A 19,082-nucleotide genomic window follows, 5' to 3' on the forward strand; every position below is an offset into this window, starting at 1 on the left:
AATCATAAATTTACATCTGCTAATCATTCAGAAAATTTTCTATTTCGTAAATTCCATGAGCTAAAGTGATTTTTTTCCTGCTGTCATAAGTCTAATAAGTGTTGGAATTTTCTAAAATATTACTAGTGATTTGGATATTTGGGATCTAACACTTGCTTGTCTTGCTCCAAGTTACAAGGATTTCTAAATTTTACATTTAAAGCACTCATATATTTAAGCTCTAAATTTTTTATCGTGTGGTAGGTTTAATTGTTGCGACACTTGGAATCTAATTGGCATTGTGATAAAAACATTTTGAGTAAATTTTATTAACATCGTGTAATCATTGGCTAATTGACAAATTGGATAATTTATTCCAAGTATCTTGTGGATTAATTCATTGGCATTTGTATCCTCAAGCACTTGTCTTGTATTAAGATTGTCCTCTCATTGTTGTTAAGTATTGTTGTCATAAGGAGTAATCATAATTTGAGTACTTAAACACTTAAACAATCTTAACTCAAGTAATTTCACTCATTATCTTTGCACGAGCATTCTAGGTTCTAGCTTGCGCTAAAAACTTACCCCCTAGCATAAGCTAGGTTGGTAAACACTAAGGGCAACCCTTTTCCAATTAGCTTGAGGGATTCAGCCCTTCTTAGTGGTTAACACAATGAAATTTTTCATGTATAACTACTTGATGATTGGAATGTTCTAAAGAGGTAATATTGTATTATTGGAAGTAGTTATCAGTTTGAAAATTTGCACTAGCCTTGCTTGCATTAGTAAACTCGACATATTCTTCGCATGGAAAACCCACTTCTTCAAAATATAATAAATTCCCCTTTATAACTGTGATTAGAACTTTTAAATTGAATTTGGGCTTATTTTTTTAATTGTCTCTCTCTTCTTCTTCTTCTGCTTTTCTAACTTTATACTAAAAGTAATACAATAATAATTTTACTTTGAATCATTTTTTTTGTTTACTTTGATAAAAGCTATGTTGCATGAGTTTATGGAACGTGGGAACGTTGGGAACTTGGATACGGGTGTCGGGAAACGGCTAATCGTGATCGGTAATATTATATAATAAAAAAAAATACATTTTTTTAATTATATAATTTATATAACAATCAAAACTAATACTGAATCAAAATATTCAAATATTACAATCAATTTAAATACATAATCTCTCTTATATACAAATATATTCTCTAGGTGTCTCTCCCCTGAGTCTCTCCCTTTTATATATATAAAATGTCAAGTTCATTATCAGTTCTCTGACACATGACCATTCTATGAAACAATCTGGCTTAAAAATACGAAGGAACAGTTTTACATATGTTTCTCCAATTATTCTTAAGAGAAAAAGCAAAGTAACTGTTGATTTTTGGTAGCATCGGATGTGCTCTAGCCATGAAATTTGATGGAAAGGCTAAGGCACATGAGATCTCCAAGACCCAGAAATCGTTTGAGGAAATTCCACCCAGATTAAGAGATATTAAAATAGTTCATATTTTTAATGGGGTTCTTCAATCTAAACTTTAAAAAAATAAAATATTAATGTCTATTAATATAAAATGGGTGAGAAAGTTCTAAATAATGAGGATCAAGCCAAATATAATCTTAGTTGTTGATTAGGGACTTAATCTTGGTCGTTGAATCGTCAACAGGAAAAATATAAGAAGGGGATTGAGGGTCAGTTGGAGATACACTAAGTTGATCAGTCAATTCGATTTTCTGGGGCAGGGTTTGCTGAGAAATCGAGTTAGTGATCTATTGCAGCAAGGGGCAATTCCGCATAAGGCCGAGAATACATAGCAGAGAGGCAGAGATAGTGTCAGAGAGACAGCACATAGGTAGCCTAGGCTGACGCAGGGGCAGCCAGAGCTGACGCAAAGGTTTGGAGGGCCAGCGTTGGTGATGCAAGAGGCCGAGAAACTAACGCAGAGCTGACGCAGGCAGACGCAGAGGCTGGCAGAGCTAACGCTGGGCAGAAAGAGTTGCGTTGTGGTGTTTTTGTGGGTCCCTGGAGGGTGACGCAGTTCCACAGAGAAGCTTGGAGCAGCTTTCGTTGTCAAGCGGAGGAACAATTGAAGTCACTATGGGAATCATCATCCGGTTGCTAATCAGCGGAAACATCTGTCTCCGAAGCAAGGTATTTCTGCCAAGGAAAATCTCTGAAGGGTGAACCATTTCTTGCACCCTAGTTGTATTCAGAAAACTGCATAATAATAAAACCCTCATATATGCTGCACCGGTTTTCCCGCATTGAGTTTTTCTGGGGACGATTGTCCAAAAATAACGATGTCCCTTATGTTGTCTCAATTTATTTCAGTTGTTGATCTGTATGTTTGTGAAGGTTGCAATTGTGTTTATTTCGATATTTATGCATATAAATAACTTGTTAATGTAAAGAACAAGTAGGAGATAATAAACCAGATATTGTAGTAGGGGTTTCTGATGTGTTAGATTCAGAAATTTTCACATGGTATCAAAGGGATTGCAGATCACAAGAGGACTGAAGACACCAATTGAAATCTGAAAATTTGCAACAGAAGCAGCTGTCTCACGAGACAGCGTTGTTCCAGAGCAAAAGCAGCAAGAGAAGAAGTGACCAGAGCCTGCATCATCATTTCGAGCCAAAAGAAGGGCCAGTACAGAGGCAGAGAGAGGCAGAAGAGGCTCACAAAGAGCCACGTCATCCTGCTCAGCCAAGTAGGACTGATGCAGTTGGCCGGAGGAGCAGATCCAGCCTTTGTCAGATTGCGCAGAGCCTGAAAGCGCAGTTTCTTCATTTGTCAGGGCTTGGGGAGCTGTGTGCAGATTGTGATTTGAGGAGTTGGTGGGACTTTGTTTCTGTCTGTGCATAACAGTGTCTAAGGAGATGGAACCAAGGTAGAGGGAAGCACTACCTCGACGAATTTCTAGCCAAGAAATCCAGATCCGAGTTGTAGCAGCAAAGGGGGATTGGAGAGGAGTGATTCGACAGTTGGCCGATTTCCAAGAGGGAAGTCGAGACTCAGAGGGAGTATAAAAGAGGAGCAAAGATGGCAGTGAACGGATTCAAGGATCAGAACAGATTGGACAGGGCTTCCAATTTGTCATCTGGAAGGCCAGGATCCTGGCAATCTTGGATAATTATCGCATCAAGGACTATGCCCTGAAAATCGTAGTTATCCCAGTTGACCAAGCTGCTAATGAGAAGTATGAGGAGGTCGAGGCGAAGGCGAAATGCATGATCCTAGACGGGGTCAAAGATCATGTCACACCACATATCGCTGAGAAAAACACAACAAGGGAGATGTGGGAGACCCTGACCACCTTATACCAAGGCTCTTCCATGCAGTGGAATATGCTGCTGGAGAATCAGCTGAAATCATATCAGATGAGAAAGGAGAGGAGATAGATCACTTCCTCCTCAGGTTGCAAGGAATTCGCGACCAGCTTACTTCCGTGGGGTCTACACCAAATCCTGGGTTTATGATCCGGACTGCTCTAAATGCAGTGTCCGAGGACTGGGAGACGTTTTTCCAAAGCATCTTGGGCAGAGAGACTCTCCCTATTTGGGAGGAGATGTGTGTAGCTCTTCAACGGGAAGAGATCAAGAGGTTGACCAAGGCAGGGAGTAGTGGTAAGGGAGTTCGAGTCAAGAAAGAGGAGGAGGAGGATGCGGCTCTAGCATCTGCAGGACAGCAACAGGTTCAGAAGAGGAAGAAGGACATCTCCAAGGTCAAGTGCTTCAACTGTGGGGAGCTGGGACATTATTCATCTTAGTGCCCCCAGGAAGAAAGGAAAGGGAGAAGCTTTTGATTCAAAGGTAGCTCCAGCTAAAGCGGAGAAAGATGACGAGACTGATAACCATTGTGCCATGAGTGCTCATGCGCCTCTAGAGAAGAGGTGTGGAGACATCGAGCTATAGTCAGGAGGGCAGGATCCTTAAGGTCCCCAAACTCTTGGATCACATCCGACTACGGGAGCCCTTAACAATAGTAGCATGATGACAAGTGTCGGGTGGAGCAAAGTGTGGTGGAGCAGCAAAGCAGGGCTAGAGTGCAGAGTTTTGTAGCAACGCAGTAGAGACTGCAGTAGTGCGAGAGGCACAGAAGAGGTTGCACCAGCGCAGTGGCAGCAGCGGGAGCACGGGTTAACAGCAGAGGCAGCTTCAGCATCACGAGGCTTCCATATTGACCAGGATCTCAGTGGTTGGGAGAAGTCAGTTACTTCTCAGTAACTGAGTTGCAGTGCAGCAGTTAGCAGTGACAGTGCTAGGGGCAGCATGGGCAGCATATTGAGAGGGAGTTGCAATACAGATGTAGCAGTGGCAGTGGCAATGTCATGGGTAGCAGTACAAGAAGCAGCAGTGCAGGGGATGTGAGGCAGCAGGCCAAGCATCAGCACAGGTACCGATGCGGAAGATCAGTGTGATGTTTCTATGGTGAAGCATTACTAGAGCACATTCCTCGCTAAGAGGGAGTGTTGATTTTTGGTAGCATCGGATGTGCTCTAGCCATGAAATTTGGTGGAGAGGCTAAGGCACATGAGATCTCCAAGACCCAGAAATCGTTTGGGGAAATTCCACCCGGATGGAGAGATATTAAAATAATTAATATTTTTAATGGGGTTCCTAAGTCTAAACTTAGGAAAATTAAAATATTAATGTGTATTAATATAAAATGGGTGAGAAAGTTCTAAATAATGAGGATCAAGCCAAATCTAATCTTAGTCGTTGATTAAGAACTTAATCTTGGTCGTTGAATCGTCGACAGGAAAAGTATAAGAAGAGGCTTGAGGGTCAGTTGGAGATACACCAAGTTGATCAGTCAATCCGATTTTCTGGGGCGGAGTTTGCTGAGAAATAAAGTTAATGATTTGTTGCAGCGAGGGACAGTTCGGCCGCCGAGAATACATAGTAGAGAGGCAAAGATAATGTCAGAGAGACAACGAGGAGGCAGCCTGAGCTGATACAGAGGAACCCAGAGCTGACGCAAAGGTTTGGAGGGTCAGCGCTGGTGATGCAGGAGGCCGAGAAATTGACGCAATGCTGACACAGGCAGACGCAGAGGTTGGCAGAGCTGACGCAGGCAGACGCAGAGGCTAGTAGAGCTGACGCTGGGTAGAAAGAGCTGCGTTGTGGTGTTTTTGTGGGGCAGACTGAGAGCTGAGAGGCAAATGCAGAGCCATAGAGGGTGATGCAGTCCCTGGAGGGTGATGCAGTTCCAGAGAGAAGCTTGGAGCAACTTTCGCTGTCCAGCTGAGGAACAGTCGAAGTCACTGTGGGAATCATCATCCAGTTGCTGATCAGCCAGAATATTTGTCTCCGAAGCAAGGTATTTCTGCCAAGGAAAATCTCTAAAGGGTGAGCCATTTCTGGCACCCTAGTTGTATTCAGAAAACTACATAATAATAAAACCCTCATATCCGTTGCATCGGTTTTCCCGCATTAGGTTTTTCCGGGGACGATTGTCCAAAAATAACGGTGTCCCTTGTGTTGTCTCAATTTATTTCAGTTGTTGATTTGTATGTTTGTGAACGCTGCAATTGTGTTTATTTCAATATTTATGCATATAAATAACTTGTTAATGTAAAGAACAAGTAGGAGATAATAAACCAGATATTGCAGCAGGGGTTTTTGATGTGTTAGATTCAGAAATTTTCACAGCGACTCTAATGTTTAAGCATTGGTTGCCACATACAATATGCACACAATCTTCTGCGATATATATACATAAACAACGAAAGAAATACTCATCCAGATGACATCGCAAATATCACCCTTACAGCGAGGTGCCACACGCTTCCTTAACCCATCAAGGGATTGCTCCAGTGTCTCAATTAAGGATATCGGTGTTAAGGATGTCTTTGGCCTTTCTTCCTGCGAAGGTTTCAACATAGGCTCATGTTTTGTGGGCAGGACAGCATATTTCTCTACAGGCTTTGTATTCTCCAACCCCAAGAACGTCGAAACTCCAAAAAAAACAGTCTTCAAAGATCCTGAAACTTTCCCAAGCTCCCATTGCAGCTCCCGCTAAAAAGGTAACGTTCCCATATAGTTCCAAAGCTCCCGAGAGCGCAGGAACCATTGGAACGGGTTTCCCACCTCTTGGGAGTGATTTCGGTTGAACAGAGGATAAAAGTAGTTTGTTTTTAAAAACACCTTTGTGAGAACCTTCACCTCCTTTTATAATATTATCTCCTTTTTTCCAATATTTTGTTGAGTTAGTTCTTAATATAGAACCTTATATTAGATCATTTTCATTATTTTTTTCATTGGACTTAAATATTATCCAATTCCCACGATTATTTTGCCTTGCAACTAACTAAAAATTTTACAAATGTAATAATTAATGTGCTAAATGGGTAATATGGATGCGTAGATACAAATAGGTACAACAATTGATTTTTTAATTTGATTGTATGGATTGGCTCGTAATTCAATTGTGTTGTTGCACGGATTGTACAAAAGATTTGCCAACTGACTATAATTCATATGATGGTATGGTATGGTAATGTAACAATTATTGCAATTGTTTCTCGATTTAATGTTTGCAACCTTGGATTCGGCAGCAGGTAATCGTTGGATTCGGTTGCAGGGCCGTTGGTGGTCGTGTGGGGGCTCTGTGCAACAAAAAAGGCGGCTCAAGGGTGGCAACGTGTTGCAGGAGGTGTCGAATGGCAAGGGTGGCAACATGTGAAGGGAGGTGTCGAACAAAGAGGGTAGCAGCATGGGGTGGAAGGTGTCAAATTCAGTTGCGTGATGGTGGTGGGTGCAGCAACGTAACAATTATATATATATATAGATATATTAAATGTCCAAATGTCTAAATGACGAAACCAACAAAATGGAGAAACTCCAAAAGTTGTGTAGTGAAACACTTCTATTGCAATGACAACAAAGTTGACAAAGAGTTGATGGCCAAAAATCGGATCAAACTAGCTTTGTGCAGCGGTTGAACAGCCAAAATTTCGAATAGCTTTGATACCAATGTAATGAATAGGGGTTTGTATATGCAGCGGGATATTCAGAATATCTGGAATATATAACTTTTAATATCCATTATGGGACAATAATATATTTACAAGAATGTTGAATGTACAAGAGATATGATATGATATGAGATGATATGGCTACAAATGAGGGCCTACTTATATACCTAGGCAAGTGCCCCTTCATGAAAGGTCTTGTCCTTTGGGGCATGTCTCTTCAATAACTAATTTTTATTTAATTAATCGTTATTATGATTACTATTTATATTATTATATTCATACCAAAAGCCTTTCTACATGCATCACAATCAAAGAGTACAATCATTCAACAAACTAATGAGGACTTCCTATTGAATTATCTAGAATGAGCTTGTGACTTAGCTCATGAACTGCCCAGAAAATTCATCACTGTGCAACAATCATAAATTTAACCAGTAAAACTAAATATAACATAATCACTGGTTTAGGGATTACATAAATAAGTTGAATATTTAATAACTAATCGAAGCCAAACATTATGCTTTAAATCAACTAATCAGGCAAGAGACCTAATAAAGACAGGATAAGTGAGTGGGAAGATAAGTGATAGAGCAGCTATTCCAACCAATGGTAATTGGGTTGTCGAGTTCATTCAACTAGCCAGTTAAATTTAGCAAGGTGATCAAAGAGAGTCTTAACCAACTTTTCAAACAACCTAGAGGGGTATCGTACAAACTTTGCAACAGTATAAACTATTTATTTAAACGAGTAGCAAGATGGCTTGCTAGAGAATATCCCTCAGGAAACAAAACGTAGGATGTGAAAATTAATTTAGAAACTCTCTAATTATGCAAGAATCATTGAACCAAAGGGAAGAAAATTTATAGCAAATTTCAGCATGATAGGACACCAATTTAGAATTAAAATTCTGTTTTTCAATTGATGGATATCATTGATACCTGAACAATAAATAATGGTGAATAAGCAATATGGGGATAAATATTATGAGACCTGCATAGCACCAGCTCCAAGAACAAGCTGGCATGTACGAGTGTTGAAAAGTTTCAAAATGTCGGCAGCACGATGTACGACATCAGAAGCAAAGGCTGGCAGAGCATTGCTAATATCCATGTATTCAGAAATCATCTTCAGCAAAATTATTCCACTGTGAAAAAATGAAGTAACTGAACAGTTAGGAAGTAGACTTGCTATCACCATGATTGTCATGGTTAACCTCATTGCAGAACCAGTTGAAAGCCAAAAATCACTCCCTTTAAAACGAAAAATCAGTAGATCAAAATTAATTAGCAACAGAAGAGTCAATTAGTAAGTTGACCGGATATTCAAAGTTATGATTGTCATAATGAAGAGACTATAAAAAAGGACCACGAGGAAAATAAAATCCAGTAAATTGTTGGTAAAAATCATACATTATTATTATATTATCAGTCTAATAAACAAGTTCAACCACTTTACATTGACATGGATGAAAACAAGACTCACCAGTTTACCATGTGATATCCCACACCTCTCACATTAAGTATCTTCACACTTGACTTTTCACGTCCCTTTCTTCCCCTGGCACCTATCTCAGCCTGACCAACATCATCAGATGTACCAGCCAAAGAAACTGCATTTTTCACCATTTCACGTTCAGTACTAACAGTTTGTGATAAGGCTTCCAGCTGTCTAGATTGATCTCCAGGTACTGACATCTCCGAGGAAGCAACATCACCCTGCTTAACCATCCTTTCAGCCTGGCTTACTTGTGCATCTGCTACTGATGACTGACCATTTATATTTTCTTGAACAAAATAATTTGAATTCTCTAAATTACTTGATCGAATAGAAATCTGCTTCTCGTTTATCACTTCAGCTTCAGTGAGAATTAAAGAATCGACAATAGCTTGAAATTCATCAGGCACATCAATAGCAACCCATGTTTCTTGGTCTAAAACCGCACTGATCTTTGTTATCTGCAACAATCACAAGCAAATCTCCAGAAAAACCGCCTTTGTAAGCAGAAAAAGAGCATGCACCCTGATAAACTCCATCCCAATCACCAATGCATGGTATTTGCAAACAAGTTTAAGCTTCTTAAATTTTATGGCTAATAAAGCATAGGAAAATGAACATACTCGAGTATTATGTTGATAATCAATGAAGGCCTTAGATTGTGACTGCAAAGTACCCCTAATACTGTAGCCCAAACGACCACCAACCTGTGCATAATAGACTTTCCAAAAGTCAAATAATGTGCACCTATACCAAAGGAAAGAAACAAATCTAACTGATCCTACTCTATAAACAAATCATGGAAAGTTACACTACAAGAACAACAAGAAACTGCGACCCCCAACTCTAAAATTACCTTCTCAGTTGCAGATAAAAAATCTTGTGTAATATTATAGACACTTAAGAAGTCTGGCAAACGTAACTTGGGATGAAGAAGTGCACGAACACCCAAAAGTTTAGCCCATCTCCCATGGGCAGCATCACAAGCTGCAAACACAGCCTCTGTGTTTTCACGTAGTACATCAGCCCTGTAGAAAATTGTTGTGTCACAATATAACTAGATTCCTGTTGATCTTAAATTTATTTTCACAAAATCCAGTAATTTCTATACATATACATGTTATAACCAAAACCTAACCAGAATACGGGAATCCACGAAGTATAAATTCTAAATAATACCCCTTTAAAAATCCACAACATTGCATGAGCTTGCAGGTAAGGATATTACATAGAAAGACTGTTATATTGAAAAAGCACAACACCATACCCTGAACAACCATGTAAACCAAGACACACAATTAACCTCAACTAATCAGTCTTAAATATTAACCTCCAACTTGTTTTAAACATAGCACCCACACCCAAAAGCTGTCCACTGCAATCCATTCTCCAGATAAATGCAATATAGACTCACAGAACAGAGTATCCAAGAACACCACCCACACCCAATCTAATCAAAACATAATCCATTACAGGGAGCCATTTTGTCAGCCTAATAAGTTGTGCATTGTCTATTTGGGAGGGATCCATGGAAAGTATTGCTTAGATTAACTTGCTCTTGGGCATCAAAAAGTTGGAGTCAACGGTTTTTCTCAATCAGTGATGTCATGTCCACTCCAAAGTATTTCACAATTCAGGGCTCCCCTGTGTGACAAAGAATTTTGCAAGCCTGGAAAAGAGTGGCTCCTGCACTTACTTGGCCTTGTGATGGGTTTAGATGAGGTTTCGATCTTGCTTGAGATTAGAATTGGTCCTGGAATGATAGAGCCTCCTCCACAAGCTCATGTTCAAAGATATTCTCCTATGAGGTTAGCTCAGAAAAAACTTCTTGTGTGGTGAGACCTCTACAGTAAGGACACAAAGACGTGGAGGACTTGAGCTAATCTTTCACATGAGTTTGGACTGATGCACACAGACCATTTTTCTATCCAGGAGTTTCAGCATTTGATTCGAACTGAGGAGTCTTATGAGCTTAATACGCACACGCCAGGGCCTATTTGGAACGATTGGTTGTGAGTCGTGACCTTGTGGTAAACACATTTGGGTGTACAAGCCCAGATGATTGTACCAGTTATTGTGCACACAATTTGTCTTCAAGGACAAGCTAAACAGGTGCTGGAGCCTTTCAGTGCAGAAGAGAAATGAGTGAATCACCTCTGGACAGTTTGGACTTCCAGGTTCTCTTTTAGAATGAAAGCATTTGCCTGGTTGCAAATTTAACAAAGTCTACCCTTCAAGAAAAGGTTTCATAGATGACACATTGACATGTGTCCACAATGTGGTGAGGTTGAGACCATTCATCACTTATTTTGGACCTGTAATTATGTTTAATTGCTGGAAATTTGTTGAGGACACTTGGCAACCTTTCTTCTTCAGAAATTTTTCTTGGAAAACAGCTGTTCGGTGATGTCAACTCCAATGGACCTCTACATTTCCAAGGTGCTTGGCATTATAACAGAGTTGAAATGTTGTATATTTTGTGGAAGCTTCTCAGTGAAGATATTTTTAGTGGTACAGTGTTTTGTTGCTTCTTTTAGGGAGTGTCTTTTCAGTGAGGTAAGTTTACTGTTTACAGTTTAAATTACTATCTTACTAAGAGATGTGATAGGTCGTGCAGCTGAGACACAGTCAGACCTAAAGGTCCTACTCCTGGCCTTTAGTTAGCCTTACACTGGATTGGATATCATCTTTGTCACATATTTTTTGCTAAGGTATTGTCTGACAGTTTGGACATTCAGGCTCTCTTTCAAAATGGCAGTATATGTCTAGTTGTTGATTTACCAAGGTCTACCCTTTGAGAAATGATTGGCTAGAACAGGTTTCACAGGTGACATGCATATTGAAAAAGGTACCAAGGAGGTGTTTCCTAGTGCTTTTTGCCTAACCCTAGGGAAACAAGTGAACCCACGTTTTTAGTGTGACTTTATGAAATCATTAAAGTCATGTGACTTTTTTAGTCACTTTATGAGGTCTAAAAGTACATTGTATTTTATAATATTAAAGTGACTTTATAATTTTCAAGTGACTTAAAGGCAAAAAGGTACATGGTACAACAAGTTGTTAAAGTGACTAGAGGGGGTCATTAATGAAGGGGGAGACATGAGAGGGGGTCAATGTGAGATTAGATCTCCACCTTTGATCAAGAGAAGATGAGATCTAATCTCAGCCCTTGATCTTAGGGATAGGTCTTCTCATCCTTATAGAGGCTAAAAATGGGGGAAAAGGCAAATGGAGGCCCATTTCTTCATGTGTAGATTTTGGAGGAGGAGAGGAGAAGCAAAAAGAAGGCTGAGATAGCTATTTGCAGCAAGGAGAAGACAACGTACGCATGATTTACAAGGCTGAGACAGTACCACAAAAACCAAGAAGGTACAGGCAGCTACAGCAGCATCTTCAGCGCAGTTTTCAAGGCAGCTTCAGCACAGACTTTGAGGGCAGAAAATGTCAGTCTGAGCCCCAAATTTTGAGGAGGAATTTACTGGACTGACCGGCATGAAATTCGAGGGTCTGAAGTCAGACTGACAGGCACGAATTTCGGGGATCTGAGTGCTGAACAGTGGCACTTTTTTCGCTGAAAGTCTCAACAGTGGCACAAAATCCAAGGCAGAGGAATGCTGGACTGTGGCACACACTTCTAGACAACAACGTGAAAATCAAGGAGCTGGCCCGAATTTCAAGGAGGGAGATAAGTACCCTGTTGTGTAATTAATGCTGTAAATTTCTCTGAAATAAAATCAATTAAAATCCTCTTCCTACTGGTTTTCCCATACGGGTTTTTCCAAGGTCTGATTGACCAAAAATCAGTGCCTCTAAATTTGTGCATCCTTGTGAAATTTATCAGCTGATGTGAAAAGTAGCGGTAGCTTCTAGTGTTTAAATTGCAGTTTAATATTCAAGTTTAAATCTCAGCAATGAACAATGGGGTTTCAGCATTAAACTTGAGCTGCAAAACAAATTCATACCAGGTGGGGCTACAAGACATAATTTTTTTACAATGCATCCACAATGTGGTGAGGTTGAAACCATTCTCACTTATTTTGGATCTTCATGTACGTTTCTGATTGCTGGGAACTTGATTGGGACATGTGACATCATCTCTTCTTCAGCAAGATTTCTTGGAAAACAGCTCTGTTGACTCCATTGAACCTCTACGTTTTTTAGGTGTTTGGCATTATAATAAGGTTGTTATGTTGTATATTTTGTGGAAGCTTTACTGTAAAGCTGTTTTTAATAGTAATGTGTTTTTCAATTGCTTCTTCTAGATAGTGCCTTCTCAGTGATGTAAGTTTACTATTTAGAGTTAAAAGCTCTATTTTACTAGGAGGTGCAATAGATTGTGTAGTTGAGGTGCAGTCTGACACATAGTTACCTGAAGCATCCCCCTCACCCCTGCCCCCAGCTCCAAGCTAGGATACATGCTCTAAGTAGAGGGAACCTCCCAAAATCTGGTACACACACCAGACTTTTTGGGAACGCTCCTTCCAATTCAGGAGTGTGGCGCCGAGATATCCGTTGCCGAGAGTCGTTTCCACGTACTACCGAAAAATCGGCCACAAAACTGAATAGGGGGGGCACCCCCCCACAACAAATGTAAGGCCAAGGGGCAAAAGGAGGAAAAACGCACGAGAGAAAGAGAAACAAAGGTGTCTAACCCCCTCACGGGGGGAGGCTCGAACAGAGGACAATCTCCCCCCAGCCCCACGCCCTCGCAAAAAGGGGGGAAATGTGTGGGACAGCGATCGAGAAGGACTAGGGTGGCCACCCCGGGAGCTCGCGCTGCTTTTAGCCCTTCCCCGACACCAGCCCACAACAATTCCCCCTTTTCTCCGTAGAGCTAGGGACCGAAAGGAAGAGAACAGGGTAGAAAACAAAGCACAAACAAAGCACAAGCCTCCCAAGCCCCGTGCCTTCGGCAAAAGGGGGGAATTGAAGGGGACGACGATCGAGAAGGACGAGGGTGGCCACCCCGGGAGCTCGCGCTGCGTTTCGTCGCTCCCAAGGACACTTTGAAACCCAATGAGCATTCTCCCGAAGCATTCCCTCGACGCTTCCTATACTTAAATTTTTAGCATTGTCATTAATTGTTTCGGGATGTTTGAGAGTGGTTCCAACTCATCGGACTTCATATAGAGAAAGTAGAAATTTATATCCCATTTAAAATTCCACAGACTTGACAGATTTCAAGATTTCAAGATTGATTGGATTGTGGCAATTTCAGTGGATTCTATCATGAATGACCATATGTGATTGGAATTGTTTCCGCAAAATCTAGTAGGATTTGTGTGGGGACTCACAAGGCGAAGGCCAGACCCCTATGTCACAGGGTTCGACGAATTTGAACCTTGAGGTTCGAAATTCAGCGAACCCAAAAAAAAAAAAAAAAATTCATTTAGGGTCAGCGAACCTGATAGTCGAACCTCAAATTCGAACCTCAACGAATTTGAACCTCAAGGTGAACCTAAAGACGAACCTGAAGCCGAATTTTATAACTTTTTAAATTATTTCACGTCATATATATGTATATATATGATGAAAAGTATGTATATTCGAATTTAATGTCAAACCCTAAGTTGCAAGAAACATTGGAGAAGGGTCTGTTTTTGGCCGGAAACGAGGAAACTCGTATTGTACGGCCTGGAAACTCGTTTCCGGCTGTACTTGCCCATTTCTCAAGGAGGAAACATGGCCAGTGCGGCCGGAAACGAGTTTCCAGGCTGTACTCGTTTCCGGCCGTACGACGGAGTTTCCTCTTCTAACTTGACTTTTTCTTGTATTTTTTTTAATTTTTTCGCTTCTAATTTTTTATTGGGCAACTAAAATATCTTATGAATGCTTCTAGATGCCTCTCAAGTTATAAAAAAAGAAGATTTTTTTGAGTGGGGCAGCCTAATGTTCAAACCTATGGCCCTAGTGTTGATATGCAGTTCATGGTAATGTTAAATTCTTAAAGTAAAAGTGGCATTCTCATTTACTTTTCATTGTCATCCTCCTTTTACTTAAACTTTTGACATCACCATGAAATGACTCAGGATGTTTGAGAGTGGTTTCGCCCTCACTGGATTTCATATGGAGAAAGTAGAATTTTAGATCTCATTCAAAATCCAGCAGACTTATCTGTTTTTCAGGATTTCAGGATTGGGGGGATTGCAATATTTCCATTGGATTTTGTCATGTACTAGGGTATGGAACTTGTATTTAATCAAGAGAACCAACCCCTCTATGCAGGGGAGACTCCCAATAATCAAGAGCACGTAGGGTACTAGGGTATGGAACTTGTATTTATTCAAGAGCACTAAGGTCGTTCGACTATGTAGGAGGAGACTCCCAATTAAGCACGAGACAAGAAATTAGAAATTTCTCGTGGCTAATTTTGGATATTGCTATTTTCACTATGTGATCATTAATGAGTAAATGTTGATGTAAATTGAGAGACTTATAGTTTATGCATTTTGACAATTTAATTATAATGTAATAAATTAGAATTTATATATATATATATATTGCGTTTCCCCGTTTCCAAAATTTGGGGGGTCACGTTTCGTAGTCGTGCCCGTTTCGAAAACTCGTACCCGATTCCCCATTTCATGCAACTTAGGTCGAACCTCATCAGAAAATTTGAATCTGAATCGAACTTGATCGTTGCCGAACTCGAATTCGAACCCGAACCATGTGACATAGCTAGACCCTATGACAAACAATGAACAAGCATTGCCATTGTCACCTCAACAATCTTCCTTCTGTTGTTTAGTGGAATTTCACCATAAGGGAAACTTCCCTATATTCACCTATAAAGGGTATTCTAATTAGAAGGCTCAGGGTGATGTGAATAGGCTAGGGAAAAATACCTTATAGCTAAAATAGGCTCAAATCTTCTTTTATAAAGGAACAAGTATTCTAACCCTAAACTAGCTAAGGAATATTACAAGCAAGGGTATTTTGATATGCAATGATATAGGAGTATCTAGACATGCAGAAGTCAAAGAAAGGGTTACCTTAATGATTAAATCAACAAAGTAATAGGATTTAATTAGATTTAAACAATTGATACCAGTGCCTTATGGAGTCAACAATGTTGCTAGGAAATTTAAGACAAAGTAATTGATTTAGCAATTGTTGCTTAGATGAATGACTATCTTATATGAAATGCAGATCCTAAAACTAATGTGAGATGCAAGAATCTTGGTTAAACCCTTCAATCCTTTCTATATTGAGCCTGATTTCGTAGTAATTGGCCGAGAGAAGATAAGATGAAGCACACTAAGGTGTGATTAACGATACCTCTCCTCAAAATCTAACATACCCGGTGTCTCCGGCGCTGCAAAGAGTTGTGGCTTTGACGACTACAAGGTTACCATTTTAAGTACTATTAAAAGCAGGCTTCTCAAGCAAAGATGGATGGATACCTATCTCTCTATCGATCAAGCTTACGCTTGGAAGTAAATTTTAATTATGTAGAACTAACTTGATACGCAAATGCACGAGATGAGGAGATGAAGCTATATTCGAGGATTAGAAATGCTTATGTCGCAAAAGCCCTTTTCACTTCACTAGACAAAGATTTAAAGATAAACCCCTTAAAATATCACAATTAAACCACAAGCTTACTTCATATCTTTTTGATACAATTATAGCTCAAAGAGAACAATTTATCACAATTCCATGACAGAGTACTCCAATAATTACTTGAAAAATTCGCAGAATATTTAACATGCAATAAACATCAAATAATTCAAACAATTAACACCACATTTAAAGCTATTTTAAATGACGAACAATCTAAATAGATGTTCAAAACATAAGAAAATGCTCAAAATAACCTTAGCATGCAAAATATTCTAGCAATTAAATTTCGATAATTTAAATACCATGAAGAACCATGAAATTCAAATGTTAAGCAATTCACAATCCTAAAATTAAAATGATTTTTTTTAGTGACCCAAATCTAGAAAAAAATTGTCGCTTTCCTATAGTCAGTGTTTAGAGACGATTTAAAAGATATTTAGTGTGTTTGACTACAAAGAAATTAAAAAATTTAAAACCACAAAGTTTCCCTTTAAACTTTAAAGTCCAAAAAACACCTAACACAAATAAAAACCCAATAAGGAACTTTAGATTAAAAAACTAATTATTCCGTAGGCAATTTTTAATGTGCTAAGTTTTATGAAAAAACTTGATGTGGCAAATGATCAATTAAGTTTTTTAATGTGACAAAAAATAAAAATCAAAATCAAAAGGCTTTAATAAGTAAAAATTTTCATGGGCCAAAAGGCCACATAAAAATTTAATTTTGTTAATGTGAAAGCACAAAGTCCTCTTTGATTTAAATCTTCTAGAAAAATCAAAGTCACATTAATGAAAATGGAAATTTTTAAATTTTTTGTTTTTATTTCAAGCAAAATCGAAATGTCATAAAAAAAATATCAAAACTAAAAGGAAAAATTGAAATCAGATCTCTAAAAAAAATTCAACGTCATACACTAAAGAAATTTAGAAATTTAAAATCGAAAGTTTAGAAATTTAAAATCGAAAGTTTAGAAATTTCATTTCTTAAACAAAAACAAAAAAACATGAAAAAGCAAACCTAAAAAAAAAAATCGAATTATGTTATTAAAACAAAACCCTAGCCAAAGATTCAAAAAAATAAAAAGAAGAAAGGAAATCGAATGGGCTTTTGGCTTTTGCAGGTCTGACGGCGGCAGAGGTTGGAGCTGAGGAGACGGCAACGATCAGCGAGGGCAGGTGGGAGAGCAGCAAGGTACGATGGTCAAAGGCTCAAACAGCAAGGAAGAGGAGTTCATGCACAAGGCTGAGGTGCTCACGCGGAGGAAAAGGAAAGCAAAAGAAGGGATGCAAGAGAAGGCAGCTCACGCAGAGAAATGGAAGAAGCAAGGCTAAGAATGGTGAAGTTGCGGGAGGAGACAGCTCACGCATAGGGCAAAGGGCGAGGAGCTGACATGAAGGTGAGGGAGAAGGGGATCACGAAGTAGTTTGCAGGGAAGAAAGAAAAGGGGTTGAATAGAAACGAATGGGCTAGGAGGGCCGCGGATGAGGGAGCTCAAGCAACCAACGGGGAGGATTCAATACGAGCAGAGAAAGGGAAAGGAAACCCAAAACGAAGGCAAAAAAAAATCAAAAATTTTCCAAAAAGGAGAAAACGCAACAATAGAAGAAGGAAACAAAAGAAATTGAATTTTTCTAGAGAGGAGAAAAATGCAGTAGAAAAGAGAGAAAACAAAGAAAAAATTCAAGACTTTCCACAGCAAAAAATGGTAGCCAAAAAACCTTAAGAAAATTTCCCAGAAATATTAGATTAAAATGATATATTCTTCCGCTTAAGATTTGTCCTCAAGACACTTATAAAAAACTTCAGATCTAAAGTTTGAAACCCTCGAACTAAAAATAATTTGGAATAATGCCCCTGCAAAATGATATTGAGGCCTAGATCTAGTTTCAAAAAAAATTCTCTTGCAGATCTACACCTGCAAAAACAAAAACAAAACACCCAGAACCCAGATATACAAAAATAAATAAAACCACAGAAACTCAAGTTAGAAAACTATAAAAAAAAATTACAAATCTATGCACAAAGATGGTAGATCTATCAAATCTTAGGAGTATGAGTCCAGCTCCTCTCCCAGATCCAATAATCTAAGGCTCTCAATCGCCGGATCTATCAATTTTCCCCAAAATATTTAAAAACAAATTTTGAAAATTTTGGAGAGGTACTAGCCCAAAACACCCTGCAGAAAAAATAATTTAATCTTAAGATAAGTCTCGGAGCTTATGTCAAGTAGGCTCTTCAGAAAATATACGTTGAGAGTTGGTTGGTCCAGCCGAGAACTATCTCCAAACGCTCAACGAAAATTTGAAAGATATCCTGCAAACACTAGATCAACCATCAAACCAAGTAGAGAAATAGAACAACAATGAAATTCTGAAGAAATAGAGATACCTGCTACTTCGATCAAAATTAAGAATATTACCCTAGATCCAACAAACTAAATAAGATACTTGTATTCAAATTATTCTAAAAGAGCTATTGATTGATATTTTTCATATAACATTTAGCAGAAATTAAAAACAATGTTACCATAAATTCTTGAAGAGGAACACCACAGCACGTCGAAACCCCAAAGACTTTTGCATTAATTCAAAAACGTATACAAGATTCAAAGTTCGGATGAAAAGACAGACTGACAATGACCCCTAATTTATAGGTAAAATATCCAACGGCTGGTTGGCTTGATCCCTGTCAAATTAATCTCGATCGATCATAAAGATTTTAACTAATCTTTAATCATCACCGTCGAAATTATTTAATTTTTGAAGAAAAATCAAATATATCATTTAATTGATTTTAATTAACTCAAAATTAATTATTTTGAGTTAATTTTCTCAATAATTTGACTTTGATTTAACCACCAAGGCCCAAGGGTCCAAAATTTCTTGATTTCCTCAATATTCCATTAGCCAGGTACCTCCAAAAATTAACTTCTTAAAAACCCACGAATTTCACCTTTGGAGAAATCAACTTTACCTAGGACACAAAATTGATTAAATTTATGGCTTAGGATTAATTTTAATTTTGCCACAAAATTTAATTAATTGACTAATGACGGGAT

The 19,082-nt window shown here is 38.8% G+C and overlaps 1 protein-coding gene across 3 annotated transcripts in view; it reads right to left on the bottom strand.

The window, feature by feature from the left end:
- The window catches only part of VPS54, a 309,776-nt gene that overhangs the window by 145,427 nt on the left and 145,267 nt on the right, over nt 1-19,082 (bottom strand). For all 3 annotated transcript variants that reach the window (XR_016263770.1, XR_016263769.1, XM_089446018.1), the window contains exons 10-13: nt 9,317-9,488; nt 9,084-9,167; nt 8,449-8,921; nt 7,957-8,110 (exon numbers count right to left, since the gene is read on the bottom strand). Coding sequence is in view for 1 of the 3 variants with exons in the window: in XM_089446018.1 (XP_089302144.1) it covers nt 7,957-8,110; nt 8,449-8,921; nt 9,084-9,167; nt 9,317-9,488 (883 nt within the window). In the remaining 2 variants the exon portion in view is untranslated. The remainder of the gene's footprint in view (nt 1-7,956; nt 8,111-8,448; nt 8,922-9,083; nt 9,168-9,316; nt 9,489-19,082) is intronic.

This window comes from Pinus tabuliformis, chromosome 9, assembly GCF_031772625.1.
Source record: "Pinus tabuliformis cultivar Carrire ecotype Pingquan chromosome 9, CPIR1, whole genome shotgun sequence".
NCBI classification, from domain to species: Eukaryota; Viridiplantae; Streptophyta; class Pinopsida; order Pinales; family Pinaceae; genus Pinus; species Pinus tabuliformis.